The sequence below is a fragment of the Ammodytes marinus genome (assembly GCF_949987685.1).
Source record: "Ammodytes marinus genome assembly, chromosome: 15".
Classification (NCBI taxonomy): Eukaryota; Metazoa; Chordata; class Actinopteri; order Uranoscopiformes; family Ammodytidae; genus Ammodytes; species Ammodytes marinus.
Window position 1 is genome coordinate 18,767,195 of NC_137219.1, and position 27,393 is coordinate 18,794,587.

General features: G+C 41.2%; 5 protein-coding genes across 6 annotated transcripts in view; 1 reads left to right on the top strand and 4 right to left on the bottom strand.

Annotated features, from left to right (window-relative positions):
* The window catches only part of hmgcl (3-hydroxy-3-methylglutaryl-CoA lyase), a 3,108-nt gene extending 546 nt beyond the window's left edge, over nucleotides 1–2,562 (top strand). Inside the window, exons 3-9 of the mRNA XM_080042100.1 lie at nucleotides 163–270; nucleotides 410–505; nucleotides 621–769; nucleotides 878–941; nucleotides 1,072–1,260; nucleotides 1,373–1,498; nucleotides 1,768–2,562. Coding sequence (XP_079898226.1) covers nucleotides 163–270; nucleotides 410–505; nucleotides 621–769; nucleotides 878–941; nucleotides 1,072–1,260; nucleotides 1,373–1,498; nucleotides 1,768–1,869 — 834 coding nt within the window. The 3' untranslated portion in view covers nucleotides 1,870–2,562. The remainder of the gene's footprint in view (nucleotides 1–162; nucleotides 271–409; nucleotides 506–620; nucleotides 770–877; nucleotides 942–1,071; nucleotides 1,261–1,372; nucleotides 1,499–1,767) is intronic.
* A 635-nt stretch (nucleotides 2,563–3,197) lies between these two features.
* On the bottom strand, nucleotides 3,198–5,875 carry gjb3 (gap junction protein beta 3). The gene is made up of 2 exons (XM_080041873.1): nucleotides 5,718–5,875; nucleotides 3,198–5,104 (listed from the first exon to the last, which is right to left on the bottom strand). The coding sequence occupies exon 2, from the start codon at nucleotides 5,029–5,031 to the stop codon at nucleotides 4,147–4,149; it is 885 nt and encodes a 294-aa protein (XP_079897999.1). The 5' UTR covers nucleotides 5,032–5,104; nucleotides 5,718–5,875; the 3' UTR covers nucleotides 3,198–4,146.
* Nucleotides 5,876–9,002: 3,127 nt separating this feature from the next.
* gjb10 (gap junction protein beta 10) lies at nucleotides 9,003–11,247 on the bottom strand. Its single transcript, XM_080043084.1, has 2 exons — nucleotides 11,090–11,247; nucleotides 9,003–10,649 (listed from the first exon to the last, which is right to left on the bottom strand). The coding sequence occupies exon 2, from the start codon at nucleotides 10,540–10,542 to the stop codon at nucleotides 9,754–9,756; it is 789 nt and encodes a 262-aa protein (XP_079899210.1). The 5' UTR covers nucleotides 10,543–10,649; nucleotides 11,090–11,247; the 3' UTR covers nucleotides 9,003–9,753.
* An 896-nt stretch (nucleotides 11,248–12,143) lies between these two features.
* ppie (peptidylprolyl isomerase E (cyclophilin E)) lies at nucleotides 12,144–17,339 on the bottom strand. The gene is made up of 10 exons (XM_080042774.1): nucleotides 17,295–17,339; nucleotides 16,703–16,801; nucleotides 16,553–16,596; nucleotides 14,884–14,910; nucleotides 14,690–14,771; nucleotides 14,484–14,593; nucleotides 14,283–14,406; nucleotides 13,106–13,291; nucleotides 12,864–13,006; nucleotides 12,144–12,322 (listed from the first exon to the last, which is right to left on the bottom strand). Exons 1-10 carry the CDS (start codon nucleotides 17,323–17,325, stop codon nucleotides 12,254–12,256), a joined length of 915 nt encoding a protein of 304 aa, XP_079898900.1. The 5' UTR covers nucleotides 17,326–17,339; the 3' UTR covers nucleotides 12,144–12,253.
* Nucleotides 17,340–18,457: 1,118 nt separating this feature from the next.
* On the bottom strand, nucleotides 18,458–27,030 carry pabpc4 (poly(A) binding protein, cytoplasmic 4 (inducible form)). Of its 2 annotated transcripts, none has more exons than XM_080042769.1 (15): nucleotides 26,418–27,030; nucleotides 23,813–24,006; nucleotides 23,200–23,315; nucleotides 22,040–22,179; nucleotides 21,848–21,942; nucleotides 21,632–21,769; nucleotides 21,447–21,542; nucleotides 21,067–21,336; nucleotides 20,226–20,319; nucleotides 19,983–20,078; nucleotides 19,721–19,851; nucleotides 19,542–19,632; nucleotides 19,323–19,453; nucleotides 18,731–18,855; nucleotides 18,458–18,636 (listed from the first exon to the last, which is right to left on the bottom strand). In XM_080042769.1, the coding sequence occupies exons 1-14, from the start codon at nucleotides 26,608–26,610 to the stop codon at nucleotides 18,754–18,756; spliced, it is 1,887 nt and encodes a 628-aa protein (XP_079898895.1). In that variant the 5' UTR covers nucleotides 26,611–27,030; the 3' UTR covers nucleotides 18,458–18,636; nucleotides 18,731–18,753. The 2 variants fall into 2 exon arrangements, with proteins under 2 accessions (XP_079898895.1, XP_079898894.1); XM_080042768.1 differs by having other exon boundaries at nucleotides 20,226–20,322.
* Between the last annotated feature and the right edge of the window lie 363 nt (nucleotides 27,031–27,393).

Sequence of the window (27,393 nt, forward strand, 5' to 3'; positions counted from 1 at the left end):
GTGTATAAAACAAGAAAATGCATCGGTTTGTTGTTGACACTGTTCATGCCACGTTTCAACAGTCAAGAGGTATGATGTGACAGAGCAGGTGCATAGCTAACAGGTGAAATCATCTGCTGGCGTTTCTAATCTTGTTGCTCCATCTACCACCACCCATCTCAGACTATCGTGCCAACGGAGACAAAAGTTCATCTGATTGACATGTTGTCAGCTGCAGGGCTGCCAGTCATTGAGGCCACCAGCTTTGTATCTCCAAAATGGGTTCCACAGGTGAGTTTGTTCCCCTCGCCACCACGAAATACATATGCAAATACTGACACACCCCACTATGGGCAGTGCCAGGAACTGCAGTGTAAAGGATTTTTTTTTTATCTCCAGCACTAACTGGTTTCTGTATTTTTTTCTGCAGATGGCAGACCAGGTGGAGGTGATGAAGGGGATCTGTAGAAAACCTGGAGTGTCTTACCCGGTCCTCACCCCCAACCTCAAGGGTTTCCATGCTGCTGTGAGTGTCAAACATCATATTCAAAAAACACTTTCCCAACAGCTACATAAACATACTGTATACCCAGGTGTGTGTGCTGTAGGTAACATGCTTCCTTTTGTCTTCCTTATTACAGGTGAAGGCGGGAGCTGCAGAGGTAGCCATATTTGGTGCTGCATCTGAGCTGTTCAGTAAGAAGAACATAAACTGCTCGGTGGAAGAGAGTTTGCAGCGCTTTGACGAGGTTATGAGAGCAGCTAAAGAGGCTGGCGTGCCCGTCAGAGGGTAGGCTTCCTGCAATGCTCCTGACTGCAGACAAAGTTATAAATCATTTGAATTACAGGGTTGGATTATTTATGTATTTATTTTCAACTGTGCTCCCTGTCATCACAGTTATGTGTCTTGTGTTCTCGGATGTCCCTATGAAGGCAAGGTGGCACCGGAAAAAGTGGCACACGTGAGTTCTCACTTGATACTTGTATACATCATGTAAGCCGGCACGTATCTATTTATCATCCTTTTTGGATGCAAGTTCAAAAAAAGTAGTTCAACATAACCAATTATTTAGCTTTGTCTCTGTCCTGCAGGTAGCTAAGCGTCTGTACTCCATGGGCTGCTATGAGATCTCCCTCGGAGACACTATCGGAGTGGGGACCCCGGGTAGCATGAGTGAAATGCTGGCGGCGGTGAGCAGAGAGGTGCCAGTTAATGTCTTGGCAGTGCACTGCCACGATACCTACGGCCAGGCCCTGGCTAACATCCTCGTAGCCTTACAGGTCAGACTTGTTTCTAGTTATTTATACTCTACTTGAAAATGTTTGAATAATGCAAATGGTGCAAAAGGGTTAACTTAATTAGTTTCAGATAAAGATTTCCTTTGTTTTGCAGATGGGAGTCAGTGTGGTAGACTCTTCAGTAGCTGGACTGGGCGGCTGTCCCTATGCGGCGGGGGCTTCTGGGAACGTTGCTACTGAAGATGTAGTCTATATGCTGCATGGACTTGGGATTGAAACGGTAAGGAGGCAACACTTTGTTTCTAATTGGCCTGTGCTGTCTCTTATTATAGAAGAAATTAAAGATGTTCCTCATAGTTTTGTGTTTACTCATGTAACAATAAAAAGGACATCTTTGTTATTTATTTCCTTACTTTTGACAAATCTGTTCAATAAATTAAATGCAGCAAACTTTGCAGAATGTTCCAGTCCAACCCGTCATAATTTAGTTTAAAGTCAGAAGTATTGTGTTTGACATGATTTCCCTCTGACTGTCTTTCCTCTTCTCAGGGAGTGGACCTCCCAAAGCTGATGGATGCCGGAGCTTTCATCTGTCGGACCCTCAACAGAAAGACTAGCTCCAAAGTGGCACAGGCCACCTGCAAGCTGTAGCCTGAAAGCCCAACGGCAGGCTCTTTCACACACTGTACACTGCAACTTATTATGTAACCTGGAGGTCATCTTCTGAATGTTCAGTTGTCCCCACTTGAATTTAAGTTTGTTTATCCACTGCTGGTATGAGAATATCACATTAATATTTGGATGGCACTGAACCCTACCTGAGTTTTGAGAATAACATATCTGATTTAATAATAGTCACTACATGATAGCTCATCTGGAAAAGTGCCTTATTTCAGTCTGATCATGCAGATGCCAATAATCAAAAAAACATGCCTTCAGCTTTGTGTTGTGCTTACATTTGGTTTCTGGGCAGTGGGTAAGCTTAAGTGAAGCACAGACTTTGTTTCTATTTATAAATGAACCAGTAAAAATGTCCTAGCGATGGATAAACTACTGTTTATGTGAGAAGAGACAGGAGTGTTATTTGAATTATCCTTTGTATGCAGTGATCACTGTCTTCAAAATGAATGATCTACATTGGGAGCAATATATGGAATCAATCTTTATGAACTCGGGCATTGTACTGGCTTGTGAAAAAATGTGGATGTGCTGTATTCCAATTTTGAAGTTGATTTCTTATTTCATAGTATTTATAGTTTACTTTGATATATTTATTTTTGAAATGCCTCTTTAATTCAATATGTACATATCCCACTAAATTGTGAATTTAAAAATAAATACTGTTTCATGAAAATGTGTTGTGATGAATCTACAGGCTCTCAAACATTGTTTTAGTCATATGAACAGCTTAACAGTGTACAAAGAGAGACTGTTATTGAAAATTGAACCTCTGATTTTCGACTTTAAAGTTAACACTTTTACAAATGTAACCTGTTAAGTAGGATATGAAGCCATCATTGACCATATAAGGCACTCAACGTGTTGGATCTCCACGGTGTTTTGCAGGAGTGATTGAGAATAAACAAAAGTTTGCTTAGCTGCACCTCAAATAAAACCTGACTGACAAGTCAAACAGGCAGACTAAGATTCTTACTGAAGGCCTCCACAACACTTGAACATACATCAGGTGTTATAGAGACAGCATAGCATGTCATGATGACACAGCTAGTTCAAATGAGTATATGATGATTGGCATGAAAGCTTGGTGATGGTTAGTTTGAGAATCATAATTATGAGTCAATGGAAAAATTCAACTCCTTAAATAATAAGAATGATCAGACGGTATCTATCAGTTTTGTTTGTATTATCTTTAGCCAGAAAAGTTAGCATTTGTCCCACGTTTATTATTTTTTCAACTTGATATACATCTAAGTATTTTCCAAAACCCTATCCCAGAAATAAAATTAGCATAATAAGCAGCCCTAACTGTTAAAGCACCAAACAGAAACACACGTTCCATACATTTAACGTATTTTAATTTACATTTAAAAAAATTACGCATAACAAATGAGTGCAGAAAATACATTTCCACATGATGTCCACAGTGGACGATTACAAAATAATTTGTCCCAACTTCCTCCAATGGGCTCCTGGTTTACAACACAGGCTTAAACAGCAGCATTCCTTTCGACCTTATATAAATCAACAGTGGTCTAGTATGAGGCGAGGTTTGTGCCGAAAAATAGGCAGTCTATGTACAACGTGAGTTTAAATTAAAAATCTTCTGGCCAGTTTGCAAACCTTCAAGTATATCTCAGCCATACCTCTATAACTTTTCAGAGGCCACACTCCCATGCAGTTAAACATTTTCTCAAATTGCTGCGAAGGAAAAAAAACATGATTTCAGTTATGTAAAATAAAGGAGATCACTCAAATCTCGCCTGACATACCACTTTAGACAGTGGCAGGGAGGGTGAATACCTCTGCCAGGCGTGTCAAGCCTTCTTGTGCGCAGGGTTTCATTTCCTTTCCCTCCCATGTCAAAACTGCCATCGCAAGAAAAGACGGAGAAACCTCGCTGGAATGTTCTGATATGGGTGAAGGGGTGAAGATGAAAAGGCAAACAGACCTTTATTGTGCTAGAAAAAGAAACCCCCACATATTGTTGACAAATCAATTTGGCTCTAGCTAATTTATAAATATTGTGGATGTTGGCTTGGAAACCAGAGTTCTGCGCTCTAACCGAGTCTTAGATGTGTGGACACAGCGGCCCACAGGATGAATCCAGGACTGATGACTCAACTTCCAGGGTCTGACACATACTGTAGCCCTGCTCACAGTTTTGAGTCTGTTTTCTGAGGTTTGTCATTGGGTTCCAGCCCAACCACTCCTGACCTCCTGACCTGCAGCCAGATTCAGGCTTTTCCATCACGAAGACATGGACAGATTAGGAGCGGAGGCCCGTATCCTCTCTTCAAGTAGGAGTCCATTTGGTCTGAATGGTGGAGACTTGCACGCAGTTCTGAAGGATGGAGGCTGGTCTTTCAGGTCCCTCAGGTCTTTCAGGTCCTTCCTGGGCATACGCACGCTGCAGTTGTTAAAGGGGTCGTTGTTGAAGTCCTCTTGGACCGCTGGTATGTTGCGATTGCGCCTCCTCATCTTGTTTGTGCATCGCACAACGCGCTTGGAGATGAGATAAATGATCTCGCAGATGTTCAGGACGATGCAGAGGCCCGAAGCCCCCACCATGAAGTAGGTGAAGACCTTCTTCTCGGTGGGGTGGCCGATGTAGCAGTCCACCTGGTTGGGGCAAGGCGCCGTCTCACACTTGACAAGCCTGGGCAGGTAGAAGCTGTCGTAGACATGGTGCAGGATGTAGAGGAAGCCTGCCTCGATGCCCGTCTTGACGAAGAGGCTGACCATGTAGGTCCACCACAGGCCACCGTGCTTCTTGCCCGTGTTCTTGTACAGCTTATTGGTGTCCCCGTTCTTGGCCATGTGCTTGCGCTCGCGGTCGTCTCGGTACGCCACATGCATGACCACCATGAAGGAGGGGCAGGTGACGAAGATGAGCTGCAGGGCCCACAGGCGGATGTGGGAGATGGGGAAGAAGTGGTCATAGCAGACATTGGCGCAGCCGGGCTGCTTGGTGTTGCAGTCAAAGTCCTTTTGCTCGTCACCCCACACTCGCTCGGCCGCCACCACGTACACCATCACCCTGAACACAAACACCACGGACAGCCATACCCGGCCAAACGCCGTGGAGTATTTGTTCACCCCGCTGAGCAGGGCTTGGAAGGTCTTCCAGTCCATGTCCTTGGCTGGCACTCAAAAGGTTATCTTCTCTGGGATGCTTTTCTTCCTGGTACTAGTTTATCTTCAGATCCTGGAAGTGGCAGAAAGAAGAATGTGTGAACATGTTTCCATTGGCTGCTGAGTTAATCTGCTTCTGTGATAGTGGTTAACTAAATAAGCTTTTATTCTGACTGTCTTAAATCCTAGTCCTTTATCTTCCAGTGTGAAATGTTAGTTTGAAAACACTTCCCAGAGGTCTCATTTATCAACTGGCAAACCCACAGAGCTCTAGGCAGGCCTCCAGCCAAACTGTTCATAAGGGAAACAAGTTGGACCAATGTCATTAACACACACCCATGGTTTCAATCTTTAAAAAAACAAACAAAAACATTTATTTAACTAACAAAGCAAATAACACCCAGCCTTCTGATGTGAATCTGATCTCCATTTTGATATGAGTCTTAAAAGAGAAAAAAAACAGACCCTTTACGCATAAGCTCCATGCGCTCTTTGGAAATATGTTCTTGATAGGATTGGCTTTGTACGGATAGCCCTTTTTTTGTAGGCAACCAGCGATGATCAAATATCGGTTTCATAGATTGTCGTACTCGAACAGTTACCAATTGGCTGTAGCGCGCGAGCTTCACAAAGCTTAACTCATCACAGACACGTCAAATATTTCTTAGAGTGAGCTTTCAACTTACCAAAAGAAGTATCAGTCCATCACTAGTCGAAAGACACGCGGTCACGTATATTTCCAATGGATTTCTTGTCGCTTTATTGTCGTTTTAGTCCTTTAACGCGCAGATTTGGCACCACTCGACAGGTAGAGGAGCGCAGAGTTGAGAAATGCGCCTGTGGGTGGGGTTAAAGCAGAAAGACTGGAGCTGCACCAGATGTGTCTCATCGCTCTCTCTCTCTCTCTCTCTCTCTCTCTCTCTCTCTCTCTCTCTCTCTCTCTCTCTCTCTCTCTCTCTCTCTCTCTCTCGCTGTCTGTCTGAGTATCTCCCAATAACATGCCATTGTTAGGTGGCACATCACATGTTTTTATGTTGTAGTTATCACAGAAACCATCTCCGGGTACTTTGAATCTAATTTGGTGAATAGGCCTGCACATGAGCAATCAAGTTTGTAAACAGATTAGACAATCACAGCCTTAGGGATTTTAAAGCAGACATACATTTAGGTCTGCATGGGCAACATTTTGGACCACCAGGTGACTGTGTGTGGGTCTGCAGCAAACTGAAAGACAAAAAGAAGTTTTAGCTTATAATTATCGGGATAATTCAAAAAGATGAACTTTTCAAATCTGACTGGTTTAAATGTGGCAAAGAATCTTCTATGTGTTTGTGCAGATCAAAGAGTTTAGAGGCTACGAATTTTGGTTCATTTCTTTGTCTTCCATGTTTTCCAGGAAGGGCTCTGTCTCCCTGTCCCAACGTGTTACTGAATGCATCACAGAGTATGCGTAAGTGGCAGACACACCTTGAGGTGAATGCATTTTTTTGTTGTGTTCCCCTCGCCCCAGCCTCTGTGCAGTATGTTGCAAGTTTCCTAAGGTATGACGAGAGCATCAGGCAGCATAGTTAGAGGTCTTTCATGTGTAAAGGAATGAATTTGTTTTCACCTAACCAGAAAAGAATATTCAGTTTCCCTGTTCCTCTTTCATATATTTCCTGCACCTTTTAAGTTTAATGCAACTCCCATAAGATGTATTGTTTTCTCTCTCTTCTTCTTCTTCAAATGAGCACTTCTCAAATAACACAGTCACAATTCATGGACAACTCCCAGCGCTTCTAAGCCCATCCTCATTGTCATATTGTGAGCTGATGCTTTTGTCTCCAATTTGGTGTCCACCTACTTTTACAACTGAACTGTTCCTTTTTTTTCTTGCACTTTACAGATGTGCTGCATTATGTGGAGAAAACAACTCATCATTAGCAATGTTTTGCAGAGGAATGAAAGTCCCCAGATTCTCTCAAAACTATCAGATTTCAGCAAGATCAAAATGCCATAGCTGCGCCACATCATGCCAGTTATTGCAGACCGGTGCCTGCATTTATACAGCTATTGAAATCCTGAGTTTGCATTATATAAAAGGATAAAAGACTTTAGTTAATAATGTCAAGTCAAGTTATTTGCATTGCTCCCTCCGTACAATGGGTTTGTTTCAGACTCATAGTCCAAAAGTTCCAAGAAGACAAGAAAGCGCTCTCCAAAAATTTACTCATTTACTAGGGTGCAATTGACATGTTGCATGCGTTGATTTTAACCTTAAGGAACCTGATATTCAAGCTGAATTGCTGTTTTCACTCACAAAAATGAGATGTGAAACTGAGACGGAGATAGAAATTTGGTGCCAAGACTCTCTTGAAAAGAAAAAGCTGCGGTTGCGACTTGTGACAATATTCTGAGAGTTTTCGCTCACAGCTGCCAGACGGAAAATAAAAAGAAGTGTCTCATTTAGAGGAGCCGACACTGTAACATCTCCATATAGTGTTACTTTTCACTCTTTCAGCCTTCTGCATCATAAAAAAGTGTTTTATCAAATACACATAGATGAAAATATGTCTCCTTGTAGGCACATACTGTATGTTCAAGCCTGGTACACAACACTTAACATCCGTACCTACAAACATTTGGAACAGTCCACTAGACAAGAGTTGTATTGGAATCAAGGGGAGGTAAAAAAAAAGATAAAGAGTTGCTCCTTTGCTGCAGGAGAACTAGTCCAGGCAGTGTGCGGGACACACCTGGAGGAATGCACCACTGTGACTCAAGTCTCGACAGGACGGGCCAAACACAACAAGATAAACACATTTCTTTCATATGCTGATACAGTGAAGGGAAGGAAATGGACCAGAGAGCAGAGAAAGCAAAGGACAAGAAGCGAAACCGTACCCCAGGAGATATGGGAGGGTCTTGTATTGTAATTGGAGTGATTGTTGGCTCATTTACAGAACCACCCATTCAGGCTGGGCAAACAGCATAAGGACAAAGAGAAAAGCACATACTGGATCATGCTTATATTTTCAGAGCCAGTCAATTTTACACTTTGTAACACTTGGCAGCTTGAGATCCTGTTTGGACAATGTCGCAGACCAGTCCAACAGTGATGATTACACATCATCCCTCGCTACGTATGAGTTAACAAAAAAAAGTCTCACCCACCAAAACATATCTTCCCACTCCCTTTATCTCCCCGTTAAGATATTTCTGGTCTGTGTCATCTCGACTACCAACCTAATACGGTGAAGGTGGAACATTGCGTTATGATAATCCACAGACCTCACTTCTAAATACATTGGAACTGCTGTCGACCCAAATAAAGATTAAGGGTTCCAATGAAATCTGGTAACAGTGGTGCCTTCAGGTTCCCCTTTTATTGTTTGTGCAAGGAGACTTTGCTGTTTGTGTTTTGTAGATCGGATTCTTTATTGCTCTCAGCAGCACAAACTACTATATAATTGTTGTCTCTTGTGGTACTGAGGTGGCAGCACAAGTTTCCGGGGCAGACTAAACTAAAAATATCTACATGGCTCAATACCACAAGGCGTTAGTAAGAAAATGTGTCTTTTTACTCCCTGCATTTCCCCACGCCATACATTGCAGTGTAAATATTGGAGACAATCCATTCGTACGCTGTATGGATTGAGAGAATTCCAGCACTGGGTGGGTCCACACCCATCAGAGGAGATGATGAATCAAACCAAGGAGTGGGGGACTCCTCCTCCGCCCTTTTCTAAAGTAGCAATCGACCTAAACAATGTGGGGGCTGCTGCTCCTAGCAACAAGAGCAATTTGTGAACCAGCTTTAGGAAACACATGGAAAAAGAAGAAAGAAAGTCAGAGACTTTTGTCAAAACCACAGAATGGGCTAACCCTGTGGCTGGGTTACATATCAGCTGCCTAACACGCATTGGTGTGTGGGCCTCTTGAAAGTCTCCCTCTTACTCATAGGAAGAAAAAAAAAGACATACTAATTTTTAAAACATGAAAAGTATTATCTTTATTGAATCTTATGAACAACTACACAGTCACGCTGCTCCTCAGCACTGCGAGGAATGCACATCCTGGTCTTATTTACAGCTGTGTTTACGGCACGACATATCAACTTCATTACTCTCTTCTGCTCGTTTACAGAAAGCAGTTTTAAACCGATACAAACAGTGACATGCACCACAGACAGCACAATCTTACACACTTTTCATAAATAATGTAAAGTACAGTATTGCCAGAGAATAAGATGAGAATGTGTGAGGGAAATGGGAAAAAAGACGCCCTTCCTTCAGTTTGAACTAAACTATCAGAGGTTGGGCACAGAGCAGGGGGAAAATCTTACACAGACGACCACATGTGTTTTGCTAAACTACGCTCTCCAAACCACGGGGTGACTCATGTTACTGGAATCAAGGCTAGTTGCAACAATGAATCACTAGAAGTTGGTTTTATTTTTTTTGGAGCGACTACGGGACATCGTCTATTAAACAATAATAATAATCTGTAAATACTCTGACCCAAACACACAACAGTCAGCACATTCCAGATCAATGACACACGTGTCTTGGTCCAGAATTTCAAATTCTCTAACAGTGGACACAGAAACAGTGAGGAACTTCCTCAAATTGTAGTTCAGTCTCTGAGCGGACACATCCAAACTGCTTAGAAGTATTTTAAGGAATTGCCTGTAAAGAGGAGAGGCTTTTTTCTGTAAAGTCTTTGCCTCTCTCCTCACTGTCTTCAGGACATAACGACACTGTATGAAGGTGCAGGAGTCCGAGGGGGGGCTTTGCCCGTCAGTTTTAGAGTGCTGGACTCCAAGCCGTTCCCGCTGGACAGCTTGTCAGTCATGGATTGGCGATTGTGATGGACTTTGGTGAAAACCTCACGGCAGCGTTTGCCGATCAGGTAGACGATTTCAAAGATGGAGAGCACGATGCAGACCAGGCTGGTGACCACCATGAAGAGGGTGAAGATGCGTTTCTCAGTGGGCCGGGAGATGAAGCAGTCCACCTTGTTGGGACAGGGCTTCTGTTCACATTTAATGAGGGAGGGGAAGTCATAGCCCTCGTAGATGTGGTACAGGAGGTAGACGAAGGTGGTGTCCACGCCGATTTTGAAGACCAGGGTGAGCACGTAGGTCCACCACAGGCCTCCGCGCTTCTTGCCCGTGTTCAGGTAGAGGCGGCGGCAGTTCTCGCCGTACTTATCTCGGTTCTTCTTCTCGCGGTCCTCCCTGTAGGCCACGTGCATCACCACCAGGAGAGAGGGGCAGGTGACGAAGATGAGCTGCAGGGCCCACAGGCGCACGTGGGACACGGGGAAGAAGTGGTCATAGCAGACGTTGTGGCAGCCGGGCTGAGCCGTGTTGCATTTGAAGTCTTTCTGTTCGTCGCCCCACACCTTCTCCGCCGCCACCACAAACACCATGACCCTGAAGAGGAAGACGATGGAGAGCCATACTCGGCCGAACGCTGTGGAGTATTTGTTCACCCCGCTGAGGAGGCCCTGGAGGAATGCCCAGTTCATGATGAGGTGTGTTCACTGCCCCGTCTTCTCTTCCGGCTGATGGAAGACAGAGGGGAAGTTCTTTTCAGCCAAAGTTGGCACAGGCAAATATGTAGGTCTCTACCAGCCTAAGAAAAGAGTAAAAAAAATACAAAACAGTCACGTCAGATATAGAATAAGGCTACAAAGACAAAATACATAAATAAAATGACACTCCAATAGCAAAGGAATTAGCTTGTCCTGAAGGCAAAAACAAAAACATTACGTAGCTAATACAAGTTTCTCCAAACTTTTATTAAACAGAAGACATTCTTGTCAAACTTTTTTTTGTCAAACTTATTAATTCGTCGCAGTACGGAGATACAATCAGTCAACTGTGACTCAACTGTTCCTCAAATCAGCTTTCAACACACACACACACACACCCGCGGTTAATGCCTTAACGTTTGGGCATTCCGCGCGCAATTGCGCGTATCCAAAACGTCGAAAAACTACCAGATCGGATAAATAACAAAAAGTTCGTCTTAATAACAGATTCAGAAGCTCAAGAATGAATTCAAATACTTACAGTTTGAAGGCTGTTGACGCAGTTCAGTGTCGGAGCGGAGGAACAGGCTTTGGGATGAACTACACAGATGAGAATCTCAGTAGGTTTCTCAATAGGACGGCAGCGAAGGGGGTGGAGTCGTTTTCTCAGCAATGTCTTCTCACCCCTCAACCTGTTCAGGTGTGGCGGCTCCGCTCCAGTGTAGAGGTTTGTCTTGTTTGCCCAATTAAATGAAAGGAACTGCCGTCGTCTGACTTTAAAGTGCAGATCAGATGTAATAGTATTACTTGGTAAAACAGGCTCTTGGCACGTGATCATTTCAGTATTTACACGAAACTAGTTAAATGCAGATTTTAGCATGGATGATTTGTAGGCTACGAGGTGCTAGTTTTAAACCGATTCAGAATGCATGTATGAATGTGTTATTAATAAATGAGCGTCTGAAATTCACCTGGCAAATGACTGAATTTTATTTTTCATCCCTTTCATATATATTGGTCACTAGAGTGTTAAGCTATTTTTCCTTGTACATGAATCGAGTTTAAATATAGGCCTAGTTGCACATCAGCCACCAGGGGATTTTATATTATATGTGTGCAGTATTTTATAGTTTTCACAATATATTGGATTTTGCTCAATGATTTTTTTGAAAATTACAAAACCAAATCTATTGAATTGCTTGTGCAGCAGTTAACACAATTAAATATTATCAAATGAAACATAGGAAAATAAATATAACATTAAGTTGAAATAAAATAAAATAAAATAGTAAATAAAAGTAAAAGTACTGACAAATACCAGGCGTTGGGAGATGGAGCTGATTTTAACATTTGCATTTGCAGTGAGTCCCTCAGTTGAAAAACTGCTTTAAGAAAAAATCATGCTTAGAGGAAACAATCCTGACCGAGTTTGCTCATGCACAGGGTTATATAAAATTTAAATTAAGAAAATATGCTTTAAATAGGGAAGTTATGTGGCTATAAAGGGGTAAGCCAACAATAAGCAAATCACAATATATTTCATTTGTACACAGTAATAAATATCAAACAGGTTTCTGTATTAAAAAATTGTGTTTATTGAAATATTTACATGGCAGATTTTGTAGGCTCAAAGTACAAAATACCTTGAACACACTCATGCTCTCAGACGCACACACACACTAACAAGCACACAATTCTTTCTCCTTCACACAAATTCTCCACAGTCGGAGATGATGACTTTCTGCTTTGTCTTGCCGTCTTTTGCTCCCTGAGCCTACAGGAAAAAGGACAAGATTGCAAAGATACAGCAATTATTTGCCAATTTTTATTTTAACATTTTATGAGCTTTTATTACATTTTTGTAATATTATATGACAAACTATAATCAATAGAACATAGAGCCCGGAGGGATGCTTGAGTTCCACCTATACAAATATAATATAACAATGTACAAATATAATGCTTTTATTATAGTTAGGATTTTTAGACAGTATGATCACAAATATATATCAATCGTGTCACATAAATCCAAATTAATTGTAAATAAATATTTGACTTGATCCCTGAAAATTAATCGTATCACCCTTTGGTAGAGAAGAAGAGCCATGTATGCTTTATTCACACAAGTAGTGAGAAGCATAAGTGATGTTTACATTGAGAACAAACAATAACTAAGTTTTGTTAATTGGAGCTCTTTCTGCGTGACTGATTTTACATTTTTATCATTGAATTGAACATCAATTTTATTGTGGAGTAGAAAATCTGAAACTGTATAATATATTATGCAGTCCAAGTAAAATATTTTAGTCCTTTACCTCCATTGAACGGAGCACATCCATCCCTTCCACCATGTCCCCAAACACCACGTGTTTGCCATCCAGCCAGTCGGTTTTGTCAGTGGTGATGAAGAACTGGGAGCCATTAGAGTTTGGTCCAGAGTTGGCCATGGAGAGTTGACCTGTAAGCACAAGAGACAAGTTTTGGCCCGTTATCTACAGGGTCTGCTAGTACACATAACATCACAAAGCTCATTCACAGAGAACCCTGTACTCCTTACCTGGCGCAGTGTGTTTCAGGACAAAGTTTTCATCATCAAACTTGCGGCCGTAGATGGACTTGCCCCCGGTTCCATTGTGGTTGGTGAAGTCTCCTCCTTGGCACATAAACTGAGGGATGATGCGATGAAAGCAACTGCCCTTTAAGCCGAAGCCTTTCTCATGCGTGCACAAGCAGCGGAAATTCTCTATAGGATGAAAGAAGATAGGTCACTCGATTGCCAGTATTTTTCCTTCTCAAAAGGGAAATTATATAATTACACAGTTGTGGTTTTGTTTTACTTCTGTCAAATTCATATTAGTTTCTTTTCCATCTCTTCACATAGTAAGGGTGACAAGATTCTCCAAATCTTCAATTCTCCATTTCAGGATTCTATTCGATTTATTTATTTTGAGCAGAGATGGCTATGCCATTTTAGACTACTCTAGTCTAGGATCCTTGGTTTTGTGACATGATAACAAATGTAATTGTTGGTCTGCACGGCAATGATATAATCATCCATTATTTGCAATGTAACACACTAATGCTTATTGTCAAATTTATATAACTTGTTTCACTAGTCAGTTGGAAAGTTAATTTAACAAAACAAGAGAATTCATTGAGGGTACCTGCCATGTCATGACTTTTTTTTTTGTAACTGCAGTGTGCACTCTTCCCGGGCTGCCGAGGAGATGTACTGTCAAATTTGTTGTGTCCTGTTGACGCGTTTGTGTGCCCGCGGGGGTTGGGTGCTCTGGCATGTGCTAGTATTTAATTGGACCACAAGATTAGCGCAGACCTTTGTTTTCCGTATAAATGAAACCGCTTTCCCAGTCCTCATGACCAGATGAGTCATGAATAGCTATGACCATAACTGCTGATTTCAGAGAAGCAGGAGGGGCATTATGTTTGGTTGACGTTTCAGCAATGGCCATGGTGTCTTTTGGCTGCAGCTAGGAGGAAACTCAAAGCTGCTACAACATGCTGTTTAATTTCTCCCTCTTAGCACACCTGCCGAAACCCCTGACCCTAAGTAAAGGTGGAATCCATTCCAGCTAACATGTAGAGATAATTGCGAGCTATTCCCGATTTACAATTGAGATTGTGACACGCCTATCACATTAACAGTGTATAGCTGTAATATATATTTTTGACAACAATGGGATTATGAAAGCTCCTACAGCGCACAGTATACACACCTACTGTCATGGGAACAATGTCCGCCCGAAGGACAAAGCGTAGTCTCCCTGCCAGCTTGTTTCCAATCTTGATGTCCATGTAGACCTGGGGATTAACTCTGCCCTTTTTGGCTGGGGGCTCACCCTGCAATAACAAACCAAATTAAGTAACAAAGTTAAAAGTCAGAGGCACCGGTGGTCTTTAAAAGGAAGCTTCCTCACCTCCTGTGTTGCAGTATTGGTCGGTTCTCCGCCTTCTGCTGCTGCCTCTGCTTCAGCCTCCTCTACGGTCTTGCCCGAGAACTTCTTCAGCCAGTCATCGTCCGTCCATACTAAAAAAAGAAAAAATGCAGAGTTAAAATCTGAACCAAGGACTTAAATCACTCTCAAGGCAAAAAAACGCCACTAAATGTTTGTTCGTCGAGCACCTGGTCGAGAGGAACCTTCTTTGATTCTCATAGGCTTGGCTGTGTTGACCCGGATAGTCCGCCCAAAAAGCTCAGACTCATTCTAGTAAAGAAAAAAAAAGAACGACATTAACAACAAATTTAAGAACAGGAAGGTTTCAGAAACAGGAATAAAACTTTAGTGACATGAATGTGCAACTATATGATCCACTCACCATGTTATCAATAGCTGCAGCAGCATCCTACAAAAGGAAAATGGTGTAAATAGTTTAGTTTAGTTTAGTTTTATTTGTGCAAATAAACAAGATTAAAAAAATGGCAAGAAGATGCGCATAGACATACATAAATGCACGGGTGGGACAAAAGAAACCCCGAAGGGCTTATGAAGGATGTCCACCTGACATTAAAATACAATAAAGAAATGAAGTCAAATAAAAAAAAGAAAAGAAAAGACAAACAAAAATAAAATTAAAGAGATAAAACTACAAAGTCATGTTACAAAATGAAAATACATCTAAGTACATGTAAAAAAGCAATGTAAAGATGTAACTAACAAGAAAAAAGACAATATAACATACATTCAGTTTAACACATTATCGTAAGCTTTTAAAATTAGGCAAATTTTAAGATGTTTTTTGAAAGTAACTAAAGATGAGTGTTTACGTAGAGTAACAGGAAAACTGTTCCAAATGACTGGACCTCTATCCCTAATTGAAAACTGTCCAAGATTTGTTCTGTAAAACTGATGGTGAAGGAGATCTACAGATCTGGTCTGATGACTATGGATCTGTGACCTGGTTATAAAAAAACTGTTGAAAGAAGAAGGAAGTAAATTATTGAGAAACTGGAAAACAAAAGTGCCGATCTGAAGAGTATTCACATCATATATGCTTAACAACTTCAGACTTAGAAATAACGGAGCACTATGAGCGTCCCAACTGGAGTTGGTTACAGTTCTAACAAATTTTTTCTGTAACATAAAAATCGAATCTAGACTGGTTTTGTATGTGCTTGCCCATACTATATTGCCATAGGATATAAAGGGATAAATAAGGCAGTAATATAAATCCATACAAATTTTTCTTGACAGCACGGGTCTTACTCGTCGTATAACCCCAATGTTTCTCGCTAATTTATTGGACACCTGTGATATGTGTTTTTTCCAATTGAGCTTATTGTCAATAAAAACCCCTAAGAACTTAACATTGGAAACATTTTCGAGTGCATTGTTCGCCATAAAAATTGGCTGGATATGATCAGATAGAATAATATTTTTAGGCTTAAATATCATATAAGCACACTTCTCTACATTAAGGGATAATTTGTTACATTTGAACCAGTAAATAAGTCATGATGAGCACAGAAATACTGACCATGAAAGTCCCACTATGTGTCGGTTACCAACCATGCTTATATTGAGTTCACAAATCATCTTAACAACATAGCTGTGTCCATAGGATGCCAATAAATGTATTACGTTCGTAATCCTGCTTACATGCTAGTGCACATCCATCATAATAACTGGATATTGGACTCTTTGAACCTACAACACAATCCTTCCCTTATGTTGCAACTATTGCCTACAACAAGTGCATTATTTAATGCTTCATGGCTGTATATAAAAGTAGATTAAAAAGTGTAAAGATTGTGTCAACAAACTTAGTTAAAGTGTATCCATGTTCAATATAGCTTAATAATACAACTACAAAGCTAACATTAACTGAACTCTGAATATGACCTTAATCAGGTATAATATGGTGGAGTTATGAATTTACAATGTATAATGTATAATTCATATACATGGTGTTTCTATAGTGGGTTGATAAACTGAATATTGCAGCCTTTAGAGTGTAGGCCTGCTTCAGCACTAAAACCAGTACATACCTCTCCCAGTTCAAATTCAATAAACGCAAATCCTCTGTGCTTCTCTGTAAAAAAAAAAAACACACGACACATTAATGGACCTTACAGTTTATCATACATTGTTTAAATGTTGAACATGAACAGTTTCTTCAATGTCCCACTAATCTTTACCCGTTTCATAGTCCAGCGGTATCTGGATGTCTGTGATGTCTCCAAAGGGAATAAAAGCTGCGTGTAGCACCTTCTCATCCACCTCCTCTGCCAGGCCACCTGACAAAAACACACCGTGCCAACATTGAGCTCCCCAACACTATACAGACGCCAACAGAAATTCAGCTTAAACACTGTATTGTACTAGTTTATGTAACCATGCATACTATTGTTACAGTATGTTGATGCTACGTTTAAGACACAAGGAAAACCAACGGAGCACACAGCTATTGCGGCCAATGGTTCATAGTTGTTGTTGTTGTTTTGCTTCATTTATTCGGAGTTCATTGAACAACTGGACATGACGCACTTTACTCATGGCATTGAGGAAACTGTGCGAGGTTTGAATTAGTGAAGTTGCCATGTTTTCAGGTGACGCTTCCATCCTTTACTGGCTACATCTTTCCCATTATTAGCCTATATTACGTGCACTTTTTACATATTAAGCGGTGTCCAATTACTTTACTTATAAAGCAATATTGGTATTCGTCTGTTAAACTTACTGAAACAATTTAACTTTCCCGTATTTTCGAAAAAAGTTACTTTAACTCACCGACATACAGCACTCGTTTGTTAGCCGCCATGTTTGATTTAACCCCTCAACTCTGACCCGCGAAGCTCCTCATTGGTGCAGAGTAGACATGAGCCCGCCTCCCTATGGAACAAAGACCCTCTCGCGCCGCCTGTCGGTGAAAATCCACCCTGCGTGCTGCAACTGCCGTCACTCTTGTAGCAGGCCTACTGTATGCTCTTATTTTGTTTTCAATTTAAAACGTTTTACATTTAGCAGACCCTGCTATAACTGTGGAGGTCAGTTTCTAGTCTACTAGTTGTTTCACAGTCCTATCTGTCAGGGTTGGGCCTACATCTTTGCTGTCAAACCATTTTTTTTCTTCAAAGAAGCAGGGTTTATATTTGGACCCAAAATAGTTTGAACAAAATAGTCAAGTGTGGAGAAGTAGGCTTTATATTATTTTATACAGGTACACGTTTAGTTAATAAAATTACCAATGGTTAAATTCCATCCAGCTGTTTCAGTTCAGACATTTTTAATTGCCATAGTAGGAAGAGCAAAGGTAAATACCTAAACGATGACTCTGTCCTCTGTAGGGTCCCAGTCATTTATGACAGGAACCATACTAGCAGTATGACAATAAGGCAGCGGAATGTAATCTGTCCATCTTTCCTTTTGTTTCTGTGGTTCTGAAACTAATATTTATTTAAAAGAAGTGGGCATGCTGACACTGGAACTCCTAAATTAAAAACAGACTTTTTCTGATATAAACTACTCAATTTTAGACTATATTTTCTCAATATTTTAGAGTGGAATTTTACTTGCAGAAAGAATATTCAGGTAGCCTACCCCATTCTAATAAAACACCCTTTAAAAGGGTGTTACGTTGTTACTAATGACTCAATTAATGGTTAATAAGTTATAACCACCTCCATGTTCTCTTTGTTCATTGTACATGCAAGCAAAAAAATTAACACAAAAGTGGTAACCTTCATATATATTATATCATCCCTTTATTGAGAATACCACACACCCATGATAATATCATAGGATCGAGTCATTTCAAATTAAACATTTGAAATTTCAAGCAAAGAAAAACAAGGCTCATTTACCCTTAGAAAAAAAGGTTTCTCTCCTTTACCACGAAATAAAAGGGGCATTCATTCAAGATGCATTTGCATTATTACTTTTGGTATGCAGTTTATTAAAGTTTTACAGATTTAGAAAATTAGGAACTTTAACACTTTTCAAAATGTTTCAAGTATATTTTTTAAATTACGTTTTCAATTTTTTTCTTGATTTTTGCATATTTTTTCAGGAGTCAGGTGTTTGGAGTCACTGTAGCGAGTTGCTCCACTTCTCTGCTTGTTTTTTCTGTGCCCTGGAACAACAAAATGACTTTTCATTAGTACCACAAAACTTAAATTATGTACGAGCAAATCAACAGGTATGAATAGCTGGACTGATGAGCTTACCAATCTAAATCAGCACGCAGTCTTCAGGATGTGGGAGCAGCAGCAGTAGTAGCAATGCTTCCCACTTTCTGGGTGGCATCTTTCTTTGCCTGGTGTGCTTGTAGCACTGCAACGGCTTCTTCCACCTGTACAAACATAACATCAAACTTAAATAATGGCACAGGGGTGGTGAAAAAAATCCATTGGTGTAAAAATCACGATTCCAAAGTTCTGCGATTTTGAGTCGATTCATAATTTGCAAAAAATCGATAACATTTAAAAAAATATATATGTATTTCACTGCCACCCGTAATGTTAACTTGCCTTAAAATCACATGCATTACAAACTTCACATTAAAAAAGACAAAGTGAAGATAGCTAAGACATGGACTTTAATTTGCACGACTCTTAGCACACAGTGGAATTAAGTAGATCCTAAAATCCTCCTATGAACTGAATCGAGAAATCGATTTTGAATTGTATCGTGACCCCCAGGAGTCGGAATCGGAATCCAATCGAATCGCGGGATTCCAAAAGATTCACAGCCCGTGTAGTATATGGATATTTCACATTTCAGTGTAACAGTATGTCAAAGATGGAGTTAGCGAATTACCTTGGAACGCAGAGATTCATGAGACTCCAGCATATGCAGCAGTTCAGAGTTGTCGATCTCCAGCAGCATGCCAGTGATCTTTCCTGCCAGGTTGGCATGCATGGACTGGATTAATGGGAAAAGACGCTCACCTATTTGGACAAAAAATAAGGATGATTAATCAACCTACTAAAAACTTAACATGATTGCAGTAAATGTTATATGATATGAGATTCTTACCCAGCATCTGTTTCTGCTCCTGAGGGGGCGCAGCAGCCAGCATGGATGATGTCAGAGGCTCCTGGCCCTGAACGTGCACAGCCGACTGAGCCTGGAAGGGATGGATAAAAAAAAAACATAGAATGTAAAATGATTTAAGGCTTTGGAGTCTTGATATTACAAGTGGTGTTTGTCCATACCTGCTGTAAGGCAATAGGTTGCACCGCCTGAGGGTTGGGGTTACGGACGCCTGTGGCATATTTGTATGGAGGCATGGCACGGGGGCCAGGGACTCCCATTGAAGGACGAGGAGCCATTGCCTGGCCAGCACCTAGCAGAGAGGAGCAGAAGTTACACAGTGTCCTGAAAACCTTTAATAAGCTCTAGTGTCAATTAAAAAGTAAAGCCAGAGTCAATGATATGATGGTGATCATTTGGGTCAGTAGTCATTGTTGAACACACCTCTGGGGCCCTGTGAGCCGCCACCAGGAGACATGTGTCTCAGGTTGGCACGGGGTCCTGGCTGACGCAGAGTGTTAGGCATCCCTTGGAAACCACCTTGGAGTGACAGAAGCAGGGAGCAAAACAATGAGATGTAATACAAAACTGAATTGCATTATAAATTGTATTTTTTTTTTTAAACAGGTATATCACAGTATAACTCTGAATGTTAAGTAACTGAAAGTAGTTCATCTACAAGCTCACCTTGACCTCTGCCGCCACCTTGTTGCTGCCATCGGGGGTTTGGACGCATTTGGGCCAGCTGATTGGGTGCATAGTATGTAGTCCTGTTTTGTGCCTGCTGGGTTCAAGTAAGTGAAATATATTGTTAATGACATTAACATCATATCCTCATGAAACCAATGACTTGACTACCTTTTAAGTCTGGTAACAAGGTATAAAAAAGCCTGGTGAACTAGCAAGGAAATGTATTCACAACCTTCACTTTGAATTGTGGGTGTTGTTATAGATTTCTTGACATTCTGAATCCAATTGAAGTATATTAAATTACATTTACAGACTTTTTGTCCACTTGCGGCTGTATACAACAATGACTTATTTTCAAGATATTTAGAAGCTTTTATGGCGATCTTGTAAGCCCACAGTTTCTTATTCATGCATTCAGCAGACACAGATCAGCCTTAATTTGGAGCTGTGTTTGTGTCCACTTCACGAAGGAAGTCCAATATTCACCCTCCTTTATGTTTTTGGTCTCCACCAACTGCTGAAGGATATAGTTGTCCGTTAAGCCTCTAGCTGGTGAACATAGTGGAGCATTAATCACTAACTTTGCCAGTCTGCTTTCGGAATTTGTATAATGATAGACCTTAGAAACAAAACAATAAAGTTGGCAGCCTTAAACTAAGAGTATTGAGCTAACACTCTGAAAAGCTAATGAGCTGTAAAAATCAAGTAATGATCATCCATGGGTTCATTACTAGGAGTGACACCATTAACATTACACAAAGTCATGTGATTCATGTTATTTCACATGAAAATATTGAACACACACACACACACATTTCTCAGACTTTGATTCTCACACCTGAGGCACAGCTGGCATGAAGTATCCACTTGCGGGCTGGAACTGGTTAATGATGGCGTTAGCCGGCATTGCCCTCATGCCAGCAATACGCTGCATGTACTGGTTGGTGAGATGGGCTTTGCGTTCCTCTTTGCGCTGAGCGAGAGCCACGTAGAGGGGTTTGGAGCCAACGATACGGCCGTTCATCTCAGTCACAGCCTTGGTGGCCTCTTCAGGGGAGGAGAAGCAGACAAAGCCGAAGCCCTTGGAGCGACCCTCCTCTAGCATCACCTTAAATACAGACATACTGTGTCTGAGTAACTTCAAACGTACAATATTTTCATGCTTTTTTTCTTCTCTGTAGTGGTATTACATTGCAACAACAGTTTGATTGTTCTCACCTTAGCACTTGTAATAGACCCGAATGGAGTGAACTCCTTGCGCAGTTTCTCATCATCTATGGTGTCGTCCAGGTTTTTAATGTAGAGATTAACACCCTGAAAGCCAACGACAGACAGTGATGATGCATATGTAGCAGCGTCTTTGACATTAATGCAGATGAATTAAGGGCTTCGTTTTTATAGACCTGATAACGGCTGATCCTCTCTTGTTTTAGCATCTCAAACTTCCTCTTCAGCTCAGCCTGCCGCTCCATCTTCTTCTGAGCCCGGCCCACAAACACTGTCTTGCCGTTGATATCGTTGCCATTCATGTCCTCTACAGCCTTTGGAAGAAATCATTACCGTCAGAGGGGGGTGACCCATAAAGACTCACTTGATACATTGACACAGGGCCAAAATACCTTGTTAGCATCTTCATGTTTCTCGTAACTAATGAATCCAAAGCCTCTGGATTTGCCTGTAGGGTCCATCATCACCTTCACGCTGAGTGTTCTACCTGCAGAGGTTAAAGGTCAGATGAGTGTAGGCAAGACAGCCAGAACTAGACCACATGAGTGTCTGGAGTAATACCAATGAATGTAGTGCCATTTTACCATATTGGTCGAAAACCTCCTTCAGCTTGTCGTCAGTCATATCATCCCCAAAGTTCTTGATGTAAACATTGGTAAACTCCTTGGCTTTGGCACCGAGTTCAGCCTCCCGTTCCTTGCGAGATTTGAAGCGACCCACGAACCTATAGATAGAGGGAGAGGAGTGACGCACACTCTTTTAAAAACAGTCAGAGATGCGAAAACAAACCAGGATCTATCTCTATTGACTTGCTTTTTTTCCGATCTAAAAACACTCTTGATCCAGGTTTCCGGGTATAGAAAGTTCCGAAATGACAGAGGGACACCTGACCACGCAAGCACGGTAAGTAAAAAAGAGAAAAGTCTTTTACAAATACACCACATCATCGACGAAACAAAATCACAGCTACATTCCATCACGTCACTCATCATTCCTGGAGTAAACAATGGGGAAAAAAACATCCAACTGCTGTTAATATCACCACAGGCAGGCAGATATGTAGGCATGCTAGACAACACCGTGACAACCATCTTAATTCTTGGTCCAAAACTTGATGAGGAGGTGGATGGAGAGGGATGGAGGAACAGAGTACAAAGGAAAGCTGAGGGGGACCAAATGATCTTATATACCTTGCTAGGACGACCTCTCTCTCCTTCCGCCATCCAGTATTGCATTCCTGCATTCGATCCATCACTAAAACACACAAGCGTGGTCATACACACACACACAAACACTCCAAGACGGGTGACCAGCTAGTGGACAAATGAGGCAACAAAAAAATGCGTCTGGTAGGAAAGCTTAGAGTAGGTAAGAGTTTTTAGTTTGTTATGTATCAGCTCAGAGGTTATCTTCATACTGGTCGGTAGTGAGAGATCAGCGTATTAGTTTGATTATACACACACACACACACAAACTGAAAGAAGGCACCAAACGTCAGTTCACTCAGCACAACCGTACAACAGACATTTCAGTAAACATTAAGAAACAAAATATAACACAGAAGCTATTACTATTATAACGAGGAGCATTCATGAATAATGCACCTTCTACATCTGGACCTTTTATGTCATAATAATATGAACATTTTTAAAGTTCCAAGCGCATTTCTTCAAAAATATATTCAAAACACTATCAACAATGAACACCCCTTTTGTCCCCTGTTCCTAGATGATCAGACACTCACACCTTGCGGTCATTGAGAAGCATGCCGTTCATCTTCTCGATGGCACGATCAGCGGCGTCCTGGGTCTCAAAGTGGACAAAAGCGTAGCCTTTGGAGCCATTTTCATCACACACCACCTGGAGCAGAGGAAGACATGAGAGTAAATATGCATCATGCAGGCAGTTCTTGAAAGCAATAGTTCAGGACTTATTTGCTTTTTTTTTTTTTTTTTTGCTCAGAGCTTGATAAAAAGATGAATCCCTCTCTCAAAGTTTTCATCTGAATATGAAGCTGCAGCCAAATAGCCTAGCTTAGCATAAAGATTAGAAACAGCAGGAATAGATATCCTGGCTCTATCCATATTTTTAACAAAGTATCTTGTTTGTTCTCTGCACAGAAAAACAAAGTACTAGTAAGTAAGCAGTAAGTAAGCAGTAAGGGAATTTATGGTTTAACCCCCTCTAAATACAAAAATTGAGAATTTTACAATTAAGTTTTCTTTACAATTGTCAATTCAACAAAATCCACATAGCCTAACATTTTAGGGAACTTTAGATGCGCTGTTAGAATAACAGTTTTTCCAAAAGTGGCGATACAAACAGCGTAAATGAATACCGTGTTGTGACAGTTGTACCTTGCAGGAGAGTATATTGCCAAAGGCAGAGAAGGTGTCGTACAGGGCTTTGTTGTCAATGGACTTGTCAAGGTTCTTGATGAACACGTTGCCCACTCCTGACTTCCTGAGGGAGGGATCTCTTTGGGACCACATGATTCTGATTGGCTTTCCTTTCACCACGTCAAAGTTCATGGTGTCCAGGGCTCTTTCGGCTGGGGGAGCAGAGTGGTGGAGGTAAAGGTCACTGCAGGTTGTTTACATGGAGCCATGAGTCGGAAAAAATGGCGATTTTGTATTATATTCTACCAGTACAACTTGTTTTGATGCAGCCATCCATTTAAACCATGAAAACAGGCATTTTCTTAATAATATTTGCACATATATAACATGAGCTACAGTGTAGCATATTAAAACAGTTTGTCCTTTGTCCATTGTATGCGACAATGCAGAATCCCTGCTGCTGTAACATGGTTGGGATACTGCAGTAGACCATGAGGCTGATGAGCAGCTGGGACAAGTGTAGGGGACAGCTGCATTGGGCAAGCTTGAAGCACATGGGCCCCCTTCTCTGACTCACCACATGCTGCTGGGCCACGTCCCACCTAGGCTAGTTGCAGTATAATAGTACAACAGGCCCTCAGATAACACACTGGGCCTAAATTTGGTGTGAAGAAGTTTCATTGTTCATTTGCTCAAATAATTATGTCTTATTTTAGCCAAATTGATCACTTAGGTTCAATTTATGCAATTTCTCTCTCCAGCTATTGCCTCAACTCTCATATGAGGTTCCATGTCCATGTGGGCACACATGCCAAACATCCCTTTGTTCATTCACTCCATAGTAACAGACACACATACGCAGGCCAGGCTTTCCAGCTAAAAGTGTCTGGTAAACAAAACGTAGCTGCCTTGCGTCTGCTGGCATCAGCAGTTTGGCTTGCAATTGTACTTCACAGGCTGTGTGCTCAGAGGTTGTGTGTGTGTGAGTGGCCACTGTGAAACGTGAAATTCTGGAAGGATCACAATGCCCATCTTAGTTTAAAAAACAGCCAACATGATCTTCGTTATACATGGTAATTAATCATATATTAGGCCATTTAGAATGATAGTAAAATAGTGATATAAATTGTTATGAGTGTTGAATTACTTAATTACATTTCTGTCACATGAAAAAGGAAAACAAACTTCAAAAGTATTACAAGCAGGCAAATTTTGGGCTGCTCATAAAGACCTTCTATATTTAGAGAGGGGTCCCGGGAGGTATGTGCTGGCATGGAGTGCGAGTAGAGCATTCTCTACCATTGATGGGGAAGAGACACATTCAACAAGAATATTAAAATGAGCAACACAAGGTCTCGTCAGCTGTGCAGGTGGAGAAAAAAATCCAACAGAGAAAGCAAAAATCCTTAACTACTGCCCAACTAAGAAAAATGCCGTGGTCATTTACAATGTACTGTGCTGGTATATTATTGGTAGTATTTCACAGGCAGAAAGTTATTGCTCCACAGGAACATCTTAATACCCAACAGCTACCCCTTCCCCCATGTCGACTACACCAACAACAAATGGTGTCTTCTCACTTGTTGCTCTTATTACATTTCAACTGAATGATACTATCTTTTTTGGAAGTGGGCCAGTTGTAACCTCTCTTTACTCCAGCTTTTGGTGACCGACTCGGTGGCAGATGCATTCCAACAGGTGTTTAACGTTGATAAAAGAGGCTAAAAAGTCCACACAATGTAAACACTATCAGCGGGCCTCTGAAGACAACCACAACACCTGCTACTGTTGCTCAATGCTTTGATACCACTGGCTAGAAATGGAAAGGCCTCACAATTTAAAAGACACCCAACACCATTTCTTATACATTTGTAGTTAGGAACTTACACACATTCACTTTAGGCATGACATTTTAAAATAATAACAATGTAAGCAGCTTATGGGGTTAGAATATTAAAACAAACCAACAAAAATGGTTCAATTTATCCCTAACCAGTTTGAGAATGAAGCCTGGATTAAATCCAAATATAAACAGGATCAAGACTTTGATATCATTGCATGCACAACACAATACACAAACATGTCAAGCAGGCGGTGCATGGGTCAGTATTCAGCTGTGCTGTCTCTCTCTTCCTTTCAGTGAACATAGCAGCTGTGGGGGAATGGGAATTGGTTTCACTCAGTGGCCCTTTAAATAGGAGCAGAAATGGGTCATTTTGGGCTGAATAGGTGAGATTTGCAGAGTGCGTTCATATTCTCAAATGCAGTGCTTTATGGACATGGAACTGGACTTTTAAGCACACAAGTCAGCATATGTGCAAAGAGCTTGGTAGTGACACCAGGAGTATACAAGAACTGGGACATGCTGCTTATATGGGTCAAATTAGTGATCCAACCAGACTTTAGAACTGCTTTGACTCTCCTATGATACGACTGCAAAAATCACTACATTTACCATAATTCAGTGTGAGAATGTTGCCAGCGCCTCCATGATTTTGCATTTGATTATATACACTTTTAGGGATGACATTGAAAGCAGACGGTGACATTGTCAATACCTGAAGGATGCATGCATTAGAGTCATGCTCACTGCACAGTGATCCCTACTACACACGCTTCTTACCGTCAGCAGGTTGGGAGAAGTTCACATACGCGTATCCCAGGGATCTCCGGGTGATCATGTCTCTGCATACCCGAATGGAGAGCACCGGTCCGGCTGGGCTGAATTTCTCATACAGCATAGCCTCCGTGATGTCGGGGTGCAGGTCGCCAACGTAAAGAGAAGCCATTGGATAACTCCCGGTATCTGTGTTCATACCTTGGAATTCACTTAATAAATGAACGGATATCTTCCCTCAAAAGACGCCAGAGGGAAAAAATGCCGGCTCTAACTGTATTCCGGGTCCAAACTGCGCTTCACTTCTCACCTAAAAGACACCGACAGCTGGCTCTCTGTCCAGCTTGTTGGGAAAAAGGCAATACCTGAAAAATTCCCGATATGAAATCGTTGTCTTCTGAAGTATATCTTCCTTTAAAGACGCTAACTTCGGTTTAAGCCCGAAGCCTTTGTTTCTATTTTTTTTTAATTAATGTTTTGCTATTTTTTTTATACGTATATATATATTTTTGTATTTCTTTAAGTATTACTTGTTTTTATGAAGATTTTGTGGATTTTATATTTTTTATTTTTTTTTATTTTAAGTTTTTCTAGAACGGTGAGTTCGACACTCACGGTTGTTTTGTGGTCGGGGAAAGAGACTGCGTGGGGAAAAGCGTGGGCACTTTATAGAGGGTGGCGTTGGACAGGGTCAAACCTAGGATAGAAAACACACTGAGCATGCGGCTTAAAAGGGAGCGCACACTGCTCTGCCCCAACTACACAGCCCGGCTCCCCACAGCGACATCTGGGTGGGGAAGTCAAGACTCACAATTAAGTTTTTTTTTTTCTCTTCATTGGGCTATTAGTGATTATTGCAGGAATAAATTAGGATTTAATTATTTTAATCAATATAGTTTATTTAAGATTAAAATGACCCGCTTTCTCTGCCAGTGAACTGGCCAAGAAAGCAACACTGACAAACTCCTGTCCAATTTGGGTT

Bases quoted from the DNA above. Each gene is read 5' to 3' on its own strand.
- gjb3 (XM_080041873.1), bottom strand. From the start codon at position 5,031: ATGGACTGGAAGACCTTCCAAGCCCTGCTCAGCGGGGTGAACAAATAC.
- gjb10 (XM_080043084.1), bottom strand. From the start codon at position 10,542: ATGAACTGGGCATTCCTCCAGGGCCTCCTCAGCGGGGTGAACAAATAC.
- ppie (XM_080042774.1), bottom strand. From the start codon at position 17,325: ATGGCGGCTAACAAACGAGTGCTGTATGTCG. The intron at 13,007-13,105 runs GTAAGGAGTACA...TTGTGCTTACAG, and splicing joins CCTGAAACACACTGCGCCAG to GTCAACTCTCCATGGCCAAC. The intron at 12,323-12,863 runs GTAAAGGACTAA...TTTTTCCTGTAG, and splicing joins ATGTGCTCCGTTCAATGGAG to GCTCAGGGAGCAAAAGACGG.
- pabpc4 (XM_080042768.1), bottom strand. From the start codon at position 26,610: ATGAACACAGATACCGGGAGTTATCCAATGGCTTCTCTTTACGTTGGC. The intron at 22,180-23,199 runs GTGAGTGTCTGA...CTCTATCTATAG, and splicing joins CTTCTCAATGACCGCAAGGT to GTTCGTGGGTCGCTTCAAAT. The intron at 18,856-19,322 runs GTAATTCGCTAA...ATGTTTGTACAG, and splicing joins ATGAATCTCTGCGTTCCAAG to GTGGAAGAAGCCGTTGCAGT.